A 20,928-nucleotide genomic window follows, 5' to 3' on the forward strand; every position below is an offset into this window, starting at 1 on the left:
TGCTGCTAAACACTCTGTACTCTGGATTACATTTTGTCTAGTGGTAACAGTGTTATAAAAGTGTAGGTTCTGTGCCAGGCACAGCTAAGTGTCTTCATGTCTGATCCCCCTTTATTCTTTCTATAGCCTTGAGGAGCATAGGAAAGGATTTTGAGACTTGTTGGGCTGGAAGATGAACTTTGTTTGATTGCCTTCAGAACCCACGTATTTAAAATTGGGTTGAGATAAACTGCCCAGTCCATTAATCTCCTAAACTAATCCATAGGTTAGTAGGATTTTATTTTATTTTATTTGAGGCAGGGGCTCATGAAACGTAGGCTAGTCTGGAATTAGTGTGTAGCCAAGGCTTTCCTTGTGTTTCTAAGCATCCTGCCTCCTCCTCCTGATTTCTGGAATTACTGTTGTGCATAGTCATGTCTGAAAAGGTAGTTGTTTTTAAACTTTTGGGGGACAGACCTATTCTTTTTTAAGGTCTGTAAAAATCTGTGGGTCAATGTCTTTTCTTCTGCACTTGACACCCCCAAATACATATCGATAATGGGATTTTGGAAATAATGTTACAGATTTTATGAACCTTGCTTAAAGCCCAACCAATCATTTTAGGTAGCTTACTGCTCTTAAAAACACATTTGGAGGCTAAAGAGTTGGCTAAGTGTTAGTTAAGAGGACTTGGGTTAAACTCCTGGCACCCACATAAGGGTTCACAATCATCTGTAACTCCAGTTCCAGGGGCATCTGACACAGTCTTCTTGCCTTTGCAGGTGCCAGACATACATGTGGTTCACAGACATACATTCAGACAAAACACCTGTACATATTAAAAAATGAAAACAAAACAACAGCAAAACAGCAAAGCCTTGGGCTTTATTAAACTGATAGGTAGGAAAGGCCTTTTTTTAAAAAAAAAAATTCTTATGTATTTATTTTATTGTAGTACTGGGAGTTGAATGCAGGGACTTGGTAGGTGCTAGGCAAACAAACACTCTACCAACTGTGCTACGTTAGTGGTCCCAACATTTATTTAATTTGTGTGGGTTTGTACATGTGGAGTTCAGAGAATAACCTCAGGTGTCATTTTCAGGAACACTATCTACCTCCTTTGAGATAATGTCTCTCACTGGCCTGGAGCCTGCCAGTTAGACTAAGACTGGCTGACCACTGAGCTCAGGGTGTCTCCCTCTACCCCCCGCCCCAGCACTGGGCTATCTGTGTACTACCCTGCCCAGCTTTATGTGGATGCTGGGATCAAACTTAGACCTACCCGGCAGATGCTTTACCAGGCTCTCAGGTATTTTTTGTTTGCCATGACAGAACACTATGACTAAGGTAACATACTAGAAAGCATTTAATTTGGGGCTCATATTTCCAGAGGGGTAGAATACATGACTATCATGGTGGGGAGCATGGCAGCAGGCAGGCAGGCAAGCATGGTGCTTGGGCAGTAGCTGAGCACTTACATTGGATCCACAAGCAGTGATGGGGTGTGGGAAGGAAGAAGGAGAGGAGAGGGAGAAAAGTATATGAATGAGGGAGAATATAAGAGGAGGAGCTAGTTAGCAATGGTGTGGGCTTTGGAAACCTCAAAGCCCACCCTCAGTGGCAACTCTCCTCCAAGAAGACCAGACCTCCTAAGCCTTCCCAAACTGTTTCACCAACTGGGAAACAAGTATTCAAATATGTGAGCCTGCGGGGATGGGGGTAAGCTGTAGTCTTAGCCCTGAGGGCTACCGTTCGTTCGTTCGTTCATTCATTCCTTCAGGTTTTTTGAGACAGGGTTTCTTTGTGTAACCTTGGTTCTCCTGGGCTTGCTTTGTAGACCAGGCTGGTCTCAAACTCATAGAGAGAGATCTGCCTACCTCTGCCTTCCCAAGTGCTGGGATTGCAGGCATGTGCCACCACTCCTGGCTCTGAGGACTACCTTTTAAAGGTGAACATGCATGCAGTTTGTGTTACAAGCCACTTTCTTAAGCTTCTGTTAGAAGATTCTCTGTTTAAAAAAAAAAAATTCTCTGTGCTTCAGTAGTAGTTTTGCCTTAGGTACCATACTTAAAAAGTAATCATTCTGGGCATGATGGTGCACACCTTTAATCCCAGCACCCAGGCAGAGGGAGTAGTATTTCTGTGAGCTCTGGGCTAGCCTGGTATACACAGAGTTCCAGACCAGCCAAGGCTATGCAGTGAGGCCTTGTCTCAACAAAAAAACAAAAATTTATAAAGAACTTAGGTGTGTGACATGTGTGACATACTAATGCTTATTAGGCTTGGCATTCAGTCTGTGCTGGCACCTTGAGTACCTGGTGGGCCCGTTACATTTGCCTAAGTTTTGCATATAGATTTTTTTTTCCTTAGTGTTTTTTGTCTTCACCACTTTTTTCTCCCTGGGTTTTCTTTCCCCTACTCCACCCCCTACCAAGATTTATCTTATTGTTACTATTATTTTTTTTTAATTTTATGTGTGTGTGCGCACACACACCTGAGTGTATGTATGTGCACCAAATGTGTCCAGGTGCTCAAGCAGTCTGGAAGAAAGCATCAGTACCTTTGAACTGGAGTTACCAATGGTTATGAGCTACCATGTGGTTGCTGGGAACCGAACCTGTGTCCTCTGCAAGAGTAGTTTGTACACTTAACTGCTGAGACATTTCTCAAGAAGCCCCACCCCCACTGCAGGTTCTTGACCTTTAGTGGTGATGGAATCACCTCGAAGGTTCATTGCCTAAGATTCATATTCAACTCCAGGGCAAGGCTCAGGAACTTCTCTGCTTTCCTTTCCTTCTTTGTTTCCCTCCCCTTTAAGAACATGCATTTCTAGTCAGTTCCTGGCCACTGCTGGTGATGTGGGGACTGCACTTGGGAGAAGCCCTGCCCTGTGCTGTTAAGCCCCGTGCCTTTCTACCCTAGACTATGTCTTTGTTCTTTGAAATATGTTCTCTCTCTCTCTGTAGCTTTCACTGATGTAGACTCACTTTGTAGTTCAGGCTCACTTCTCTAGGGCTGGAGTTACATGCAAGTTACATCATGGTGGGGAGCATGGCAGCAGGCAGGCAGGCAGGCATGGTGCTTAGGCAGTAGCTGAGCACTTACATTGGATCCACAATGTAAGTGGATCTGTTTAGGAAAGCTCTATATGGTGACTTCTTGAAATATGTATGTAATATCTTTTATTTGTTTTATTTTATTATTATTTTTTGTGACAGTTTTGCTCTGTTGCTCAGGCTGGGATTCACTACAAGTCCACATCTCTGCCTCTAAGTGCCAGATCACAGGTGTGCGTCCCCATGTCCAGCCTGCATTAATTTTTTTGCTACATAATTTTGTTCATGTTAATTGTCAAAATTGAACCATTATCTGTAGAAAAAAAAAAAAACATGCCTTGTGGAACTTAGCTGTGATCCCGTGGTCCTATGTCTAGAGGGTTTGTCCCCTTTGGAATTGAGTGAGCTTAGTGACCTGTCCATTATCCACTGACGACTCTATGGACAGAAATTATAAGTGGACAGTCTAGCATGTTATAGCTCTTTTCTAGGCTTCTGTGACCTGGAGAAATTCTATAGTTGCTAAGACTATAAATCACACCTACACCATCAGCTCTTTTGCCTTTTCTTCCTTTTTTTTTTTTTTTTCAAAGATTTGTTTATTATTTCTACAGCATTCTGCCTGCACACCAGAAGAGGGCACAAGATCTTACTATAGATGGTTATGAACCACCAAGTGGTTGCTGGGAATTGAACTCAGAACCTCTGGAAGAATAGTGAGTGTTCTTAACCTCTGAGCCATCTCTCCAGCCCCCCCCCCCCTTCTTCCTTTTGTGTCCAAAGATAAAGAATTAAATCCAGTGTCTAATCTGTTTGGGTGCATTGGTGCTGAGAGCATCTTGGTTCAGTTAATAGGATATTAAGTCACCTTTTAGTCCCTGAATTAAGACCAAATACTCACAGCAGTATGGCACTTCTGTTATACTGCTCTGTCTCAAGTATACTTGGTGGTATAGGAGTCTGTGCATCAGTCTGTCTGAATTGCCTCAAGTTTTTATTGACCTGAGAAGACATTTGTATATTATAGGCCAGTGTGCACAGAGCTTTCTGAAGTGACTTGACATGCAGCTATCTGTCTCATCCGAGCCACTGTCCTGACAGAGGCAGTGCAAAGATGGGTGCAGGTCTTGCTAATGACAGCTCTTGCACTGGAGCTCATGTGTTATCCCCAATACATAAACAATCTGGCAATATCTAAAGGCTGAAATTAGATGAAGATAAATTGTGATAACCAGCCACCAGTGTTCTTTTTGTTTACACCATGCTGACACACAAAGCCCATGTCTTCCTTAAGCCTGCTTTTTCTTTTTACCCAAAAAGGCTGCTTATGGGAATGAGGTTACAGTGAGCACGACTTTTAGGTTAAATATTGAGGAAGAAAACTCTGAGGATCCAGGGCACTTGCCTTTTTCCCTCTTGTCTTTTGAAGAAGTGGGGGAGCTGATACTGCTCTTATGTTCTGATGAGTGTTTCCACCACCCCTCACCTCCATGGAGGTTGATGCTTCACATCTCACTTTACTGATGTGAATATTATGCCCAGTAACACTCCTCTCCCCCTGGCAAGATTTAAATATAAGTGAATAAGTGAACACTAAAATAGAGTACTGGTAGATAGGTGCTAGTGTACCACAGAAAACTGATGCCAATTCAGTCCCATTACTGTATCGATAAGCACAGAGGTAAAGAGATGAAGTCTTACTGTTGAGACAAACCCCACTTAGATTCCGTAGTGTTCCATCTAGGAAAGTGGCCTTAGCTGGGCAAGCCAGGAGCTCATCTTAGCGTGTCCTAATTTTAGCCTCACCTTGAGCACTTCTTCTCAGGTAGAAGATCCAAGTGGGATTACTTTATAAGAGGAAGTCAGTGTGACTCACTGATTAACAGTTCACACTGAGGTTCTGAAAATGAGAGGCTCCTGCACCAGCTCAGCTCTGTTACTTCGTGGAATGGAAGTAGCTAGGTAGTATTTCTTACTTGCAAGGTCTGGCCAGACCTTTGGTAGGGCTAGCAGCCAGCAGTACTGCCCACAGACTTGCAGTGGCCGCTGAGACAGTTGGCAGGGCTCCTTGAATGTGTGCACATGGTGCTGTGATCACCCTGCCGCTGGGGCAGAGACTGTGTAGGAAAGGTGCTTAGTCCTGTTGTTGACGCAGGACTGGGTACTCCAGAGCTTGTCCTCTACCCCGGGTAAGTAGATGTCTATTGGCAGTCAGTGACGCTAATGGTATCCTAGGGACACACTGAGTGGATAGCTTTTCCTCTTGGGTACCAGGTACCGAGATAGTCCTGTGACCCCTGTCCTCATAGCGCGTACAGTCTTCAATCAGATAATCCCCAAACATAGGGTTAAGAACCTGTACATTTTGAAAAATGTATTGATTACATATTTATTTGTTTTGTGTGTATGTGTGTGGGCACACTCAGCACTGTTCATGTGTGGAGGTCAGAGAACAATTGGAAAGAGTTGGCTGTCTTCTACCAATCATGGTTTCTGAGGATCAAAGTCAGGTTGTCAGGCTTGTACCCACTGAGCCATCTCACTGGTTATGAAGGGCTCGTGGTTTAAAATCAAACTAGGATATATTCATAGATAAACTTATTTGATATGGATGATGACATGGACACAAGTAGGGTAGAGGAGAAGGAAAGTAGAGAAGCCGCTGCTGAAATATTTTATACCTGTCATGTAGGATTAGACTTAGTCTGTGCTGCTTGAAGGTAAAATCAGGCTTTGTACGTTTACCAGCCCCTGTGGCAGCTTCTGGGGCCAAGTCCCTAGTAGGCTGCAGCTGCTCCCCAGTGTGTCCAACAGTTCCTTCCACTTGCTTAATGGGGTTTTAGGAAGTGACCAGAAGAGGCTGCTGGTGGATCAGGAGCCTGGCCTGATGGGGTATGGCAGTGAGAGGGAAGAGGAGGCCTAGGAAGAATGAAGAATTAGCTGAGGCGAGGGCAGCATTTTAGGTATGTAGCTGGATGTGCCTGGTGCTCAGGTGGGGATGTGATGCCTTCCTGACTGAGGAATTTAAATGCTCTGAAGGCAACATAGTAAGGTTGGGGGGGGCCTGTGAGAGCATGATGATGCAGGCCCACTAAGTACTTTCGCCTGTCACTGACCTCACTAATACAGACACATACAGACACTCTTCCGAGGTCCTCACTGGAGCTCGACATCCTGTGTGGGTATTGAGGTTGAGGACATTCTCACTTTACCCAGAAGATAATTCAAGACAAGACATTAGTGACTTAGTGAACAGCCCAAGGTTACAGAGCCAGTATATGGAGGAGCTAATGTTTCAATAGAGAGCCTATTCTAGAGCCACCGTACCCTCTTGCTGTTAGGGCATAAGAGAGGAGGCTGTGGTTCCAGAGCTCACTGCAGTGGGAAGCAGGTGACCGCCTGCCAAGGAAGTGAGGCAGAGTTGTGCTAGACCAGTCTAAACTCCCTTCTGATCAGGTCTCAGGTTTTCCTTTATTTTAAGGTTACTATCAACACAAATGTTGTGTGTTTTCTCTGCAGTGACCATGAGAGACACCAGGCTGACAGCACTGGAAACTGATGTAACAACTGACCCCAGAACAGGTAAAGTATACATAGGAGGGAATGTCTCACCTTGCTCATGGGTGCCCCAGTGTGCAGATGCTTCTTTATGTGCTGGTTTAGTGTTTATGGTCTTTGCTTCCTGCCAAGCACTGGAGCATCTATGGCTTGAGGTAGTTAACCACATCGCCAGTGACCTCCTAAATGCTGTTTGATGCCAGTCACTGATTATATAAATACATGGTTTTCCTCAACTATACTTAGTTTATTTCCATTCTATAGGAGAAGAATTAGGCCCAGAGATGAAAGTCAGTTCTGTAACTAGCAAATTCTAGTTTTAGCCACTAATTAAATTGAAGCCTAAAGTAAGTCATTTATCCAGAGATTTTTAATCCCGGCTGGGCCTCAGGAATCTACTTGGGATTCTGTAAACAAACTGGATGCCACATCTAGGCCTCAGCCTGTAACCTGCTGTGTAGTAGGGCCTGGGCCTTGTCATTTGTAGATTACAGATGTTCTACCATGCATCATGCACTGAGACCTCCTGGGTTAGCACTTTAGCATCTTGATGTGTTTGTATCTATTTGTACTCTTAAATCAGCTTTTTTGGATACATTATTTTCTTTATTGGCTTTTAAGAATCAATGGAGTTTCCAAGTCCCAGAATATACCCTATATAATGTTACTGAGGCTCTGTGAGTTTAGTCTAAGTAGTCTACCTGCCCTTTGAGCTACAGTCTTTAGTTTATTAGCAAAGGTGCTGTTACTAGTTGTTGTGATAAATGCCTGACAAAAGCAACTGGAGAAAGAGAAAGGGTTGGTCACAGTTTAAGACTGTTGTCCTTCATAGCAAGGAAGTTATGGTGGCAGAAGCTTGAGGCAGCTGGTCACATTGCATTTATGCTTGAGAAACAGAGAGAGGTGAATGCCGGTGCTCAGCTCATTTGCTCATTTTTATCCATTCTGGGGCCTCAGCTCACAGAGTATTGCCACCCACTCAGGCTAGGTTTACTCCATTCTGTTAAATCGTTACAGCAGCACCCTCACATGCCTACCCAGAAGTGTGTTTCCATGGTGATTTTCAATCCCATCAAGTTGACAATGAAGATTAGCCCATGCAGGTATCAGTTGTCATGCTTGTGTGCTGTATAGGAATCAGGGAAGGTGGAAGGGGGTTTATTCTACAGTCTTCATACATACACTGCTAATGTGACTCATTTCATGGTCAGTGGTAGCTACTTTGTCTGCCACTGCCTCACTTTTGTCCTGAGGATCATAAGGTATAGTATAGTTAGATTTCACAAACAGGGACTTAGTACAGATGGCAGATGGCTTTATGTATTTAGAAAGTGGATGTATCTTTCTCTCAAGAATGAGAGAACTTCATGAGTCTGACTGTCAGTTCTCAGTTTCTTCATGTGTTCTTCATACTTCTCACCTTCTCACTGTGTAGTGCAGACTGACCCCCATCCTCTTGTTTTAGTACTGGGAATGTGAGTGTTTGCCACCACACTGGGCTACCTTCCCCCTTTTAGAATTTCACCGAATATGAGCTCAGAGTCAGAGGGTTAAGTGTTGAGAGCAGTGACGCCAAGTGCAATTTCACTATTGTTAAAAATAAATAAATGAAATAATAAAATAAATCTCAAATCTTATTAAGCATTTTTTCATTACTACAATCTCATTACTATAGCAGTCAGATTTTAAAAGTGTTAAATTTTCGTGTAGCAAAGGTGCTTTATGAGCACAAAACAGCAGATTGTCTTGTGATCACTGTTTCTGCCACGTGTGTGGTACCCTCTGAGCAGGCACACTGGGCCCTGTCATCAAGCCGAATTCAGGGAAGTTTCCAGTAGGAGCCCATAGTTTCAAAGGCCTCAGCCATCCTTCAGTTCACTCCTTAGCTGCCAGGGAGTGCTGGTAACTCACAGTTCTCATTCTAGCAGCTTTTGTTAATAGGCTCAAAACTTAAGCATTTTTATAAAGAATACTAAAATTTGGCTATGAATAAAAATATTTTGCTATTTTATTTTTTCTTAACATTGTTTTCCTTCTCTGGTTTTTGTATACTTTTTTGTTGTTGTTGTTATTGTGTTATTTTGTTTGTGGTGCTGGGGATAGAATCCAGGCCCTAACATGTTAGGCAGGCTCTCTACCATTCAGGTATCCCAACTCTTTCCATGTCCTTCATGTTTTACTATTGGTGGTAGTTATGAGTTTGTTTTGTAATTTTTTTAAATATAAAGTTGAAGTAAAATGATTATTTTAAATTTTGTTTTGTTTTGTTTTGTCTTCGAGACAGGGTTTCTCTGTGTAGCCTTGACTGTCCTGGACTTGCTTTGTAGACCAGGCTAGCCTCAAACCCACAGAGATTTACCAGCAGAGTCTGCCTCCCTGAGTTCTGGGATTATAGGCAAGCACCATTAAACCTGACTTGATTCCTTATCTTTCTTTGATTTATCCTACAGGATGGAAGTATTCTAAACATGCTATTGCTTCTGCCGCTGCTACTACTACTGCTTCTCTTCCTCCTCCTCCTCCTTTTCTTCTTCTTCCTGACAGGGTTTTTCTATGTAGGTTGGTTTTTCCTGAAACTCGCTTTGTAGATATGCTGGCCTCAACCTGACAGAGCTCTGCCTGCCTCTGCCTCCTGCCTCCTAAGTTCGCCAATACCACCCAGCATGATTTTCTTCTTGAAAGACTATTAATAAAGTATAATACATATAGGTTATTTTGTTTGTTATAAAGTTCAAACACAATTCTGTAACATTTCTTGGGGACATGCAGGGCTGGGGCTAGCTTTGCAATTATAGTTGCTTGTCAACCAGCGTCAAGGCCAGAATTTAATCCCGGGGATCCTCATTGTTGAAGAGGAGTCCCAGCTCCTAAAAGTGGCTCTTGACCTCCATTTATGAGTGTGGTGCATGTGAGGTACATACACATAGATAAGCAAATAAAAGTTCTTAGAAAATAATTTTGTGAAATTATGACTAAGATAGAATTTAGCTTTCATGTTATTTAAATTTTTATAAGTGATTGGCTCAAAGAACATACAAGTCATCTAAATAAACTAGTCTTTTAATATTTGTGTTAATTAATATGTCAAGTGATTTAAATGTTCTTGATTGGGGATGGTGATGGAGTTCAGTGGTGGAATGTTAGCCTTCTATGTGCAAGGTTCAGCATTAGATCTCCAGAATTGTTTTGAAAAAAAAAATCACATATAGCATTAACTCACTTTTTTATTTTTATAATTACACATTTTGTCCTTAAACTGAAAGAATTTTTACTTATAATACACAGGCCTTAGGTTTTGTCTTGACTATTTTATTTGAGTGAACAGGTGTGAACTGTTAAATAGTCTAAATATACTTCTTGTCCGTAACAGCAATGTCTTGTAGCTAAATGTGATGTGAACCCTGTGGTGATGTCTCATACACACAGATAAAAAATGCCCCCCACTCAAGTAGTTGACTCTTCAGCTACACCCTTTCAAAAACTAGCACTTTGGCCTGTCATAAGTATGGAGACTGAAAGTTGGCTTTGCTAGATCCTGCTTTCCCTGCTATTGAGACCAGGATGTTCCATATGGTCAGAGTCGACTTGTAGCTGTAGAGGGTCAACTTGGTTGAGGGTTCCGTATGATTAGAAAGTTTCTTTTATTCCAAGTAGTGCCAACAGCCTCCTGCTCCTTTAAATCAAGTGGTCAGAGGAAGCTTCTCAGATGTGGCCCTCTGAGCAGATGACTGAAGAGACACAGCCACAAGGGTGTGGGGGGAAAAGCTCTAGCAGTAGAGAGAAGAACAGCTGTGAAGGTCTGGCTAACATGCAAGGAGACACACAGTGGCTTAGGGTGAAGAGGCAGAAGTAACGGGCATATGACATGGGGTGGTGTAGGGCACTGGTGAGTTTGGCCCTGATTCTCCAGGGGAAGGCGCTGGCTGATTTTAAGTGGGAGCCATCCTGATTTCCATATTTTAAAGTTCTTGCACATGGAAGGCAGAGTGAGGGGGGCTGCTGTTCTCTTGTCTACAAAAGGAAGATGGTGAGGGCTATGCTTGGGGTGTGACAAAAGGGATACAGAGCAAAATGAAGAGGCTTGCAGATAGGTATGTGTGGGGTTGGGGGTCTTGGAGTGTCAGGGATGTCATCCAGGGTGTTTGTCTTTTTTAGAGATCCAGAAGACAAGTAGAGCAGCAGGTGTGAGAGTCGGGAATAAGCACTGAAGGTTATGACACCTTTACATGAGCAGGGCCTTCCATGTGTCAGTGTGGCATTTATCCATCAAGATAATGATAAAAGGAAATGTTGCTTAGCCCTGTAGGATGCAGAAGTGGTTCCTTGGGTTCTGTCTTTTGAATGCTCCAGAGTGGTCTTTCCTATAGTATGTTACTTTGGTAGCTGCACAAGGATGTGTCACTGTGTCTGTGGTCCTGACTTTCTGCAGGCTGAGGTGCATCTAACTGGCAATCAAGTGGAGACACTTCCTCTCCCTTTGCACACTCACTGAGCCCTCTCTGTTTCTTTGGTGAAATATCTAGAAGTTTTCATCATACCTACCATGTCTGTCTTAGCACTTTATATTTGTATTCCCTAAGTCTAAGTTAATGTTCCTGTCTGGGGGCTGATTTCAAAGCTTGTGATTTAGCTCTCATGAGGGCTTTCCAGACTGTCAAAGGGCTTGAACTGGGGTTACTGATGGAGAATCTCACATAAAACCTACGATTTATATCCTGCCTAGGGATTAAAAACTAGATCTTTAAAAAGTGTATTTTAGAACTACAGGGAAAAAATTATTGCCCAAAACATTCTGATATGTTTTGGAATAAAACTTCCTCTTTGTATCCGGTAAGCCTCCACAAACCATTGTTCACCAAAATCTCATTTACAGTTTGGAAACAAGCTGAGCCAGTTGTCCTAATAATGCTTGGATGGTGGGGTAGACACCATCTAGATTTGGAACTGCATTCTCTACTGCCTCCATTTTGATAGCTAGCCTGACATTACTATCTTCTGACTACACAGAAGACAGAATCTTGCTAACCTTACAAGAGATAAAATAAAACCAAACTTGGGACAGAATATTTGAAATTTATGAATTGCGTTCTCTATCACTAGCTGGAAAATTCTTTTGTGACTTACTGGCAGTAAGTATAGGGATTAACTAGGTAACGGTGTTCTTCTGAAGTTGTCCTAAGATGGTGGCTCAAAGCTGTTTCTGTACCTGTTGTGGGATCCAGCTAGTCAGTGAAAAATGTTCAAACCTTTGCTAAGTGATTGGATTACAGGCAATGAACCACTATGCTTGGCCTTTAGTTGGATTTTTGTTGGCATGATGTTTCTCAAACAGGCTTTTATATCACCTGTTTAAGAAATCTGGAAAGCTGCACATAGTGGAGCTGCACATAGTGGTGTGCCTTTAGTCCCAGCACCCAGAAGACAGAAGCAGGCAGATCTCTGTGGGTTCAAGGCCAGCCCAGTCTATAGACTAGGCAACCCAGGGCTGCATAGTGAGACCATTTCTTTAAAAATAGACAAATATCACTTGGAGCTGCATGAGGTGATGGATGCCTGTAATCATAGTCGTATGGAATCTGATGTAGAGGCTTACTTGAGCCCAGGACTTCCAAGATCAGCCTAGGCAATATAGCAAGACTTCAGCTCAAAAGGGGGAAAGAAAACTCAGAAGAATTGCCTGGGTGTTATTAGAATGTGGATGCCTGGGCCTAAACATTCCAGGCAGTTACCAAATCAAACCTAACAATTATTACTATGGCTTCCTCAAGACAAAAAGTAGGGATGTACCTGTTTATCTTTTTGGGACATCCTGATTCTCATTTGTAAAATAAAGCTAAAACGTGTTTGCCTCAAGGTGCTATGATGATACACATTTAGTCCAATGTCACATTTATAGGTTTGGGGCTCCAGCATTGGGCAGATCTGGGTTCATTTTCGTTCTTCTCCCCTGGTTTTGCCTCTTACTCTTTTTGTGACCAAGAGTAAAAAGTTTGTTAGCTTTCACTCTCTATAAGGTAGATGGCATGTGCTCATCATATGGCAGTAGTATCAGGAGCATATACAATGATGTTTGTTGAAAGTGCACAGTGCCTCTTATAAATAGTAGAGTCTTCGCCTTTTTAAAGCAAAGCTCTAAAGACTGTCACACATGTGTATAGTAAAGCTTTGGGAATGAGCTGCTTTCTATATGTAAATGTGAAGATAAGGTAGTAGTTGCTCCACTTCCAGAGCACTGATTTGGCAGGTGTGTCTTAGTGGTCATACTGTGCAAGCACTTGCCTATTACCAGCAGCTTTTGGGTATGCAGTAGATATGTCCGTGAATGTTCACTAAAATCCAAAGCAATCATGGTTCACACTAGCTGTTGGGCTGGTGCCTAACCAGCTCTTCCATTTTCAGCCATTGACATTGTCATGAAGAGAGTAATATGTGCAGCTTTATCTGTGCAAAACAGCTCTGCTTTGTAGAGCAGGGTTGAAGCAGTGTTAGCTAGCACCCAGGAGACCCAGAAGCTGGGGGAACTACTGAGTAGCTGTGGTGACAGTTTCATAGAGCTCCATCAGCTTCCTAAATTTGTCCATCAAAGAACTCCCCTGCATTTCATCAGCACAGTTCTGCTAGCATAGGCTGCACTGGATGAGTTTCTCTGGCTTGTTTTCCTGTAGGTTTTTAGTTTTTGTGCTGTCAAGTAAGAGTCACTTGTCATACTATCCATATTCCCATTTTGCAGTCTGGTAGTGGCCCTAATGAAGAGCTGTCCAAGCCGTTAGCACACGTCCTGGAGCCCACACAGCATAGTTGAGTGAGAGAATGGCTCAGTTAGCCAACATTGGGGAGCTACTCTCCATGCTGGACTCTTCCACACTGGGTGTGCGGGATGACGTGACAACCATCTTCAAGGAGTCTCTCAATTCTGGTAAGTAGAGAATTGTTCTCACAAGTAGAGCTTGACCTGGAGCTGAGCGGGTTGGGGCTACTATGCTAGTTTTCATCTTCAGAGGATGTGTTTAGAAAGTTCATTCTTTTTCTCTCTTCTCTCCCCTCATCCCCACCTTGTTTCAGTATGCATTCCAAACTAGCCTGGAACTTGTAAAACCCTCCTGCCTTAGCCTTCCAAATGCTGGGACTTCAGGCAGTTCTGCTGCATCAGTCTTTTAAACTGCTAGGCCAGAGAGTATCCATTGGTGGGTTCCCACTGCGTTTCTTTTAAACAGTTATTACAGACCATGAAGACATAAACCCACCTTCTGCCATTTTGTCTTATAGATAGATAGATAGATAGATAGATGATAGATAGATAGATAGATAGATAAAATAAAAAATGTGTGTGATGTGATAGATAAATGTGTGTGATGTGATAGATAGATAAATGTGTGTGATGTGATAGATAAATGTGTGTGGTGTGTTTACATGTGTAAATGTACAGTATGTGCCTTTGTGTTTGTGTGTGCGCATTTGTGTTTATGTATAAGTGTGTGTACTTGTGTGTGTGCATTCAAACATGCTTACCTGGGTTTGTGTGTACTGCATGTGTGCATGTTCTCCTGAAGGTCAGAAGATGGTGTGAAATTTCCTGGAACTAGAGCTATAGAGCCACCACATGGGTGCTGGGAACTGAATCCAGGGCCCTTGTAAGAGCAGAAAGCATTATTAACTGTTGAGCCATTTCTCCAGCCATTCATTTACTTATTTACTTATTTATGTTGTTACACATTTATTTAATTTGTGTGTGTGCGCGCGTGCGCGCGCACACATCCACACACAGAGATCAGAGGAAAACATTTGGGTGTCCTCATCTTCTATCCCTTGAAACAGTGACTTACTGAATGTGGAGCAAGGCTGGTTGCCAACAGTCCCCAGTTATTTATCTTCCTGTCTCTGTCTTCTGGGGTTATAGGAATTCATGACTATCCCCCATCCCTCCGGATACCAAGATTTCTCTGTGCAACCCTAGCTGTCCTGGAACTTGCTCTGTAGACCAAGCTGGCCTCAAACTCAGGGATCCACTCTAAAGTGCTGGGGTTAAAGATGTGTGCCACCACCGACTAGCTTTATGCCCAGCTTTTTATGTGTCTTCTTTTTATATGTATTCTGGGCTCAGGTCCTCATGCTTGTACAGCAGGCACTCTACCCAGTGTGCCATACAACTCTGATAGCATTTCATACTCTTTTGTGTTTGTTTCGGCCAATAAGCTTACAATTATCCTGTTAGTCTAATGAATTTAAAAAGGCAAAAACAGTACTAAATGACGTTGGTTAGTATAGGAGGACATTTTCTGGCTTTTATGTCAACTATTGAGGGAAAAAGAAGTAAGTTGGATGAACTGCCCTTTTTGTTTAGAGCGTGGGCCTATGCTTGTAAACACCTTGGTGGATTACTACCTGGAAACCAATTCTCAGCCAGTATTGCACATCCTCACCACCTTACAAGAGCCACATGATAAGGTAAGTGCCGGGATGGAATAGCACTGCACTTTGTATGTTGTCAGTCAAGTGAGGGTGTCTGTGAACATCCACAGCAATTTATCCACAGCTTGTCACCAGAGATATATAAAATACTTATAGGCTCTGAAAAGTTTACAAAATAGTGTCAGTTTCAGAGTCTTTTTACAGATTTTTCTTTTTAAAGAAATCTTATAATTCTAGTACTATAGGAGATTAATGACAATTGAGATAAAGATCTTTAAACCTGTGCTTTGAGTAGGATTTTTGAACTTACCAATAGGGGAAAATCCCTAAGAGTAGCCAGCTAAGTCTTATGTTTGCAGGTGAGGTTGCCTGTTCTAGGACTGCATGTTTTTACATTACCTGCTGTGGTCTTCTTTACTCCAGGCAGACTGCAGTCCCACAGTGGCTTATATTACATTTAAGGCTAGAGCATAGATTCTTGCCTGTTACAGTTGTCTTCCATAGACTGCCATGGCTTTTAGCCTTGGGCTGTGAGCAAGGGTGGCGAGAGAAGCTGTAGTATAGTCTTCATCCTCTTTGCAACTCCTGTGTTAAGAGGTCCTTTTTCATAAATTGCAGCTGGCCGTTCTCTCAGGCCAAAAGGAGAAAACTTTGTTTGCTAATGTAGTTTTGAAAATCTTGAATTGGGTTTACTAGCCTTTTTGCTGGAGCCTTAGCCTTTACAAGCTGAGCCATCTTTCCAGCCCAGTGGGCTTATTAAATCTTTTGGGGCCTGTATTAGAAAGAAGAGTTAAGTATTTAGAATTTATCAGTACTGCCAGTATTTTGGTTAACTTCATATGTTGGTCTTTTCTGTTGGTCTTTTACATTTTTAGCACCTCTTGGACAAAATTAATGAGTATGTAGGCAAAGCTGCCACCCGTTTATCCATCCTCTTGCTACTGGGCCATGTTGTGAGACTACAGCCATCTTGGAAGCATAAGCTTTCTCAAGCACCTCTTCTGCCTTCTTTATTGAAATGTCTCAAGGTAGGATATTTGTAAAGTTTTGAAGGAAATACTTCTGTAAATATTGTTTCTGAAAAATGGCTTAACACAAATTTGCAGGAGTCAGTTCTTTTCTTCTGCCATGTGGGTCTCAGGCACGGAACTCAGATTGTCAGACTTGGTGATAGGTATGTTCACCCATTAAGCCACTTCACTAGCTTTGGGCTAGTTTGTTTATTTATGTTTTATGTGTATGTGTGAGTCTTACCATGTAATCCTAGTAGATCTGTGTCTTACTCTGGAATCAGGCTGTCTTTCAACTGGAGGCAAGTCTTCTGCTTTAGCCTCCCAACTATTAGAATTACAAGTGTTAACCTCCATGTTCAACCTGTAGTAGTCCTCTAAAAAATAGTGAATTGGACTGGGAGTGTAGCTCAGTGGTGGAGCCTAGCATGCAGAAGGCCCTGGGTTTGGTTTCTAGTACTAGTGAGATAATGAACTAGCTCTCAGTCTGCAGTGTCCCTTAATCATTTAACAGAAAATTAGCGTCTTAGAAGTTAGTTGGATGGATGAGGATAGTGATATCCTGTGTCCTATGTTCTATGTAAGCTGTCTCTTACACTGTCATCCAGGCACTGGGATGAGGGTCTTGAGGATTCTGGATTTGGAAATTTCAAGCCTAGTTAAATCATCTCTCAGTTGAGATGGTGGAGCATGGGAAATGGTCCCCTAGTCTCACCACAATGGTGACAGGGCTCAGTGCTTCTTTCTGTTAAGTCTATTTCAGTGCTGTCCCTCAAATTCTTAGGGGTCAGGAAATGAGCACAAGAGGGGCTTCAGATCTGTGACCTCAGGATTCGGACCCTCATCCCAGTGCTGAGCCTGACGTCACCCTTCCCTTCTGCAGATGGACACTGACGTTGTGGTCCTCACAACTGGTGTCTTGGTGTTGATCACCATGCTACCAATGATCCCGCAGTCAGGGAAGCAGCACCTTCTTGATTTCTTTGACATCTTTGGCCGTCTCTCGTCATGGTGCCTGAAGAAACCAGGTATAACTCCAGTGTCTTCATCAGGCTTTGAAAGGGAGTCCTGTCCTTACTGTTAGCAGACATATGTTGGGGGGAGGGGAAGGGAGGGAGGGAGGAAGGATGTGTGGTATTCACTGCACAGATGAGAAAATGTTTGGGTGTACCCATTGCAGGGCACATAGGAAGAGGGACTGGTGGGTGAGACACTGTCCTAATGCTGTTGGTCAGAAAGGATTGCCAGAGAAACTGAGGGACAGGAGGTACAACTTCCTAAATCTCATTAGTAAAACAGAGTCACAGCCTCTACCTTTGGGTGTTGTGCAGCTGAGTTTACAAATTTTCGTGTCCTCTATGCTGATGTTTACAGCCATAGCCTCACAGCTTCAGTTGTGAGGACCCATTGGTTGTGGATGGAGGAGGAGACAGACTCCAGTGTCCTCATTAGGGCACAAGTGTCAAGTGCATGGAATCTTTCCCATATCAGATCACATTGGCAGGCAGGGTAGCTCCTTAGAGTGATCCAGAAGCTGTCAGCCGGTGAACTGCAGTTTTGTTTTTTTTTTTTCCTGGTAATCTTAGCATGAAATATTCATATTAGAAGATGAAATATGTATGGTCTGTCGGGGAGACTGCTTGCAAGTCTCTGCATAGGGGCCATTGAGCACAAGCCTGGTCTGCCAGCCCTGCTCATATCTTTATGGGAGAAAGGAACAGTTACTCCTAGAGCATGGGAACTGCCATGGGATCTTGGTAAGGCCAGATTAATTGAATTATCCAAGCAACTTAAGCTAATTTCTACATCTGTAGTGTTTCTTCTTTAGTTATAAATCTGCACAGCTAAGATCATAACTTGGTTTTAAAGTCCCTTACATGCTCACTCTACAAACACTTATGTGTTCATTATGTACCAAATATTATATGTGGCACTAGGGGAGAGGAAGAGCGCCTTTGCAAGACACACATGCTGAATCAGGAAAGGAATGTCACTACAGATTGTAGGTTGAGTGACTATGATACAGAGGTAGCTCCATGTTGGAAGAGTTTTTGGAGTCTTTCTTGCAGGGGTGGAGAGGAGGAGGGAGGCAGAGATGAGTAAATGCCCTTCTAGGTCATAAGAAACAGATTGGAGTTTACCTAAAGGATCCACTGGTGTGTTTTAAACAAGAGCATAAGACAGATCTGCACCTGTCTTACCTTTCTGGAGTGCAGTAGGAGAGCTTCAGAGAAAAAGCATGCTGGCATCCTCAAGTTTATGTTTCTACAACTGAGCCTGGTTTCCTTCCTTAGGCCATGTGACAGAAGTCTACCTTGTCCATCTCCATGCCAGTGTTTATGCCCTCTTTCATCGCCTTTATGGAATGTACCCTTGTAACTTCGTCTCCTTCCTGCGCTCTCACTATAGTATGAAGGAAAATGTGGAGACTTTTGAAGAAGTGGTCAAGGTGAGTTAAAACAAAACACTGCCCTTTTATTTGATCCTTAGAGCTTCTTTCGTGAAGATACTTTTATAACTTTTGTATTATATGGCAGACAGGGAAATTTTGAAAAGAAATCTTTGACACCTCCACTTCAAACCTAGGTAGCTAGTCGTCTTTCTGAGTCCTTAGTCAAGAGTTGCTATTTTGTGCAGTTCGTGTCATAGGATCATGCAGTGTCTGCTCTCTTGTGATTGGTTTCTCACCCTATTTCAAGGTTCATCTGTGTTGTAACATGTATCAGTACTTCATTCCTTTTTGTTGTCAAATAATGTTCCATCATGTGGATTTGCCACACAACTTCACATCTATAATTTGTCAACTCAAACTCTTCTAGCCAATGATGGAGCATGTGCGAATTCACCCGGAATTAGTGACTGGATCCAAGGACCATGAACTGGACCCTCGAAGGTACAGAAACTAAATTAATGACAATTTTTGAGTCTCTTAAGAGATTGAAAATGTGATCTACAGATACCTGTGGGAATACAGATGTTCCACTTGTAGAATGGGTTGGAACTTTGCATTTAGAGCATACTCCTCACAGAGAGCTACTGACTCCGTGAGCAGAGCAGAGGCGGTGACATCCAGTGACTGTCCCTGGAAGCTCAGGAAGGCTTGCATTTTGGTAATTTGAGTGGGTAGGGAGGCTAATTGGGTTGCTGAAAACTAGGAGATTACAGAAAGGCCAGATTTGGAGTAATGAGCCTCCTTGGGTCTCTTTCTCTATGATTATTGTCAGGTGCCTGACACTCTCCCACCTTGCCTCATAGGCCCTGCAGGAATTCCCAGGTGTGTCCTGAGGACCTACTAAACCTGCTGAGGTCTGCATGTCAGGCAGACTTACGATTCCCAGTGAGGGGATGGAAGTTTTCTCAGGTCACTTGGCTAAAAGGATAAGTGGGGACAGTAGGAGCCTTGGCAATGTCATGAGGCATGCTTGTCTTTTGGCGGGGGTGTTCTGAGCTGAACTGGTTGGGACTCAGCTTTTGGCTTGTTTCTTCTGAGCCATTGCTTGACCTCTTTCCTGGGCAGCATCTCTCATTTTCTGTATTTTGTGTCTTTCTTAGTGTGTGTGTATGTTGGCAGGTGCAAACATATACGTGTGTGTGTGTGTGTGTGTGTGTGTGTGTGTGTGTGAAGGCCAGAGGTAGGTATCTTCCTCAACCAATTCTCTATCTTATTTTTTGAGGCATAGTCTTTCACTGAATCTGTAATTCATTATAGCAAAGCACCCCACTGTGCTTTGCTGCTTTTTTTCTTTTTTTAAACTGTTTGTTTGTTTGTTTTTGTGGTAGATGTGGGTTCTGGGGACTGTACAAGCACTTTTCTGACTGAGCCATCTCCCAAACCCTCACTTTGCTTGTGCTGTGCTGTATCCTCTAGCATTTAGGAAGGATGAAGTTGACTTGGCTGGGTGTGAAAGCTAAGCTGAGAGTCAGTCTCCTTCAGTGATTGGAGGCATAACTCACGGTCATTTTACTGGCAGTTTTGATGGTTTTTCTATGTGGGACTGGCAGAGTATTTCTCTGCTGGCACGATATTCTGAAATTTCCTTGTGACCTACCTTGTGTGAACCTATTGTCATTGTTCAGCATGCACGTTTTTAAGCCTTAGATTTTATTCATTGTTTTGGGCATGCCTCTCCCCCTCTGGTTGCCTGTCCTTCCTACACACCCATTGGTAACATCGAAACCTGTTTTTCCTTCCTGCCCTTTAGTCCACTTCCTGTCGGCTTCATTGGTGTTCAGCCCTCCCACTTCAGTTATTCCCACTATAGTGCTTCTTGCCTGAGTGCTCATTTTAGTTTGCAGAGTGCTTTGCTTTAGTCACCATCTTTGTCTCAGAGATAGTGCCTTTTCTGTTTTCCTGCATAGTGTTTCTTCTAAGTCCTCCCCATTTCATTCACTTGTTTTGATTTGTTCTTTTTAAGTCTTTGAGGCATTTGGCAAAGCTTTTGTGATTCTCTTGTGCTTGGGTAGGAAGACAGGCAAGCTGGTTGTGAGGTTGGGCGTTTTGATCTAGAGCATTTCTGTGTGGATCTGAGCATCTTGGGGAGATACCAATACTGGGTTTGTGTTCTTTAGCTGGTCAGGTTTCTGGTCAGGTTTTTAGTAAATTCTCCTGAGCTCCAGGCTGGTGAGGCTCTGGCTGCTTCTGCAGAAGAGGTAGGTAAGGAGAGCTTGGTGGTTTGTGCGTTCAGATTGTCTACTTTCTCGGAACTGGCTTGCCTGGGATGCCATGTTCTGCCTCTTCTGTTGAAGCTTTGTTCTAGCCTAGGTTCACTTTCTTGGAGAAAATCTCTTTGCCAGGGAATAACTAGATTCCTGTGAGGAATGTAGTCCCTTTCTGGGAACGCAGAGTTAGAAGGGACCTCAGATGCTCTGTGCTTCTCCAACAGTTCCTGTCCCAGCTGCCTCCGGGTAGCTGTCTC

At 43.1% G+C, this 20,928-nt stretch overlaps 1 protein-coding gene across 8 annotated transcripts in view; it reads left to right on the forward strand.

The window, feature by feature from the left end:
- Positions 1-20,928, forward strand: part of Tsc1 (TSC complex subunit 1) — a 50,216-nt gene that overhangs the window by 3,546 nt on the left and 25,742 nt on the right. For 6 of the 8 annotated variants that reach the window (XM_021640885.2, XM_060389763.1, XM_060389762.1 and 3 more), the window contains exons 2-8: positions 6,555-6,617; positions 13,324-13,509; positions 14,935-15,038; positions 15,878-16,030; positions 16,896-17,040; positions 18,307-18,461; positions 18,832-18,905. In XM_021640885.2, coding sequence (XP_021496560.1) covers positions 13,404-13,509; positions 14,935-15,038; positions 15,878-16,030; positions 16,896-17,040; positions 18,307-18,461; positions 18,832-18,905 — 737 coding nt within the window. In that variant the 5' untranslated portion in view covers positions 6,555-6,617; positions 13,324-13,403. Of the gene's footprint in view, positions 1-3,673; positions 3,752-6,554; positions 6,618-13,323; positions 13,510-14,934; positions 15,039-15,877; positions 16,031-16,796; positions 17,041-18,306; positions 18,462-18,831; positions 18,906-20,928 lie in introns of those variants that run through there. The other 2 variants (XM_060389761.1, XM_060389765.1) reach the window with 2 other exon arrangements.

The sequence above is a fragment of the Meriones unguiculatus genome, chromosome 8 (assembly GCF_030254825.1).
Source record: "Meriones unguiculatus strain TT.TT164.6M chromosome 8, Bangor_MerUng_6.1, whole genome shotgun sequence".
NCBI lineage: Eukaryota > Metazoa > Chordata > Mammalia > Rodentia > Muridae > Meriones > Meriones unguiculatus.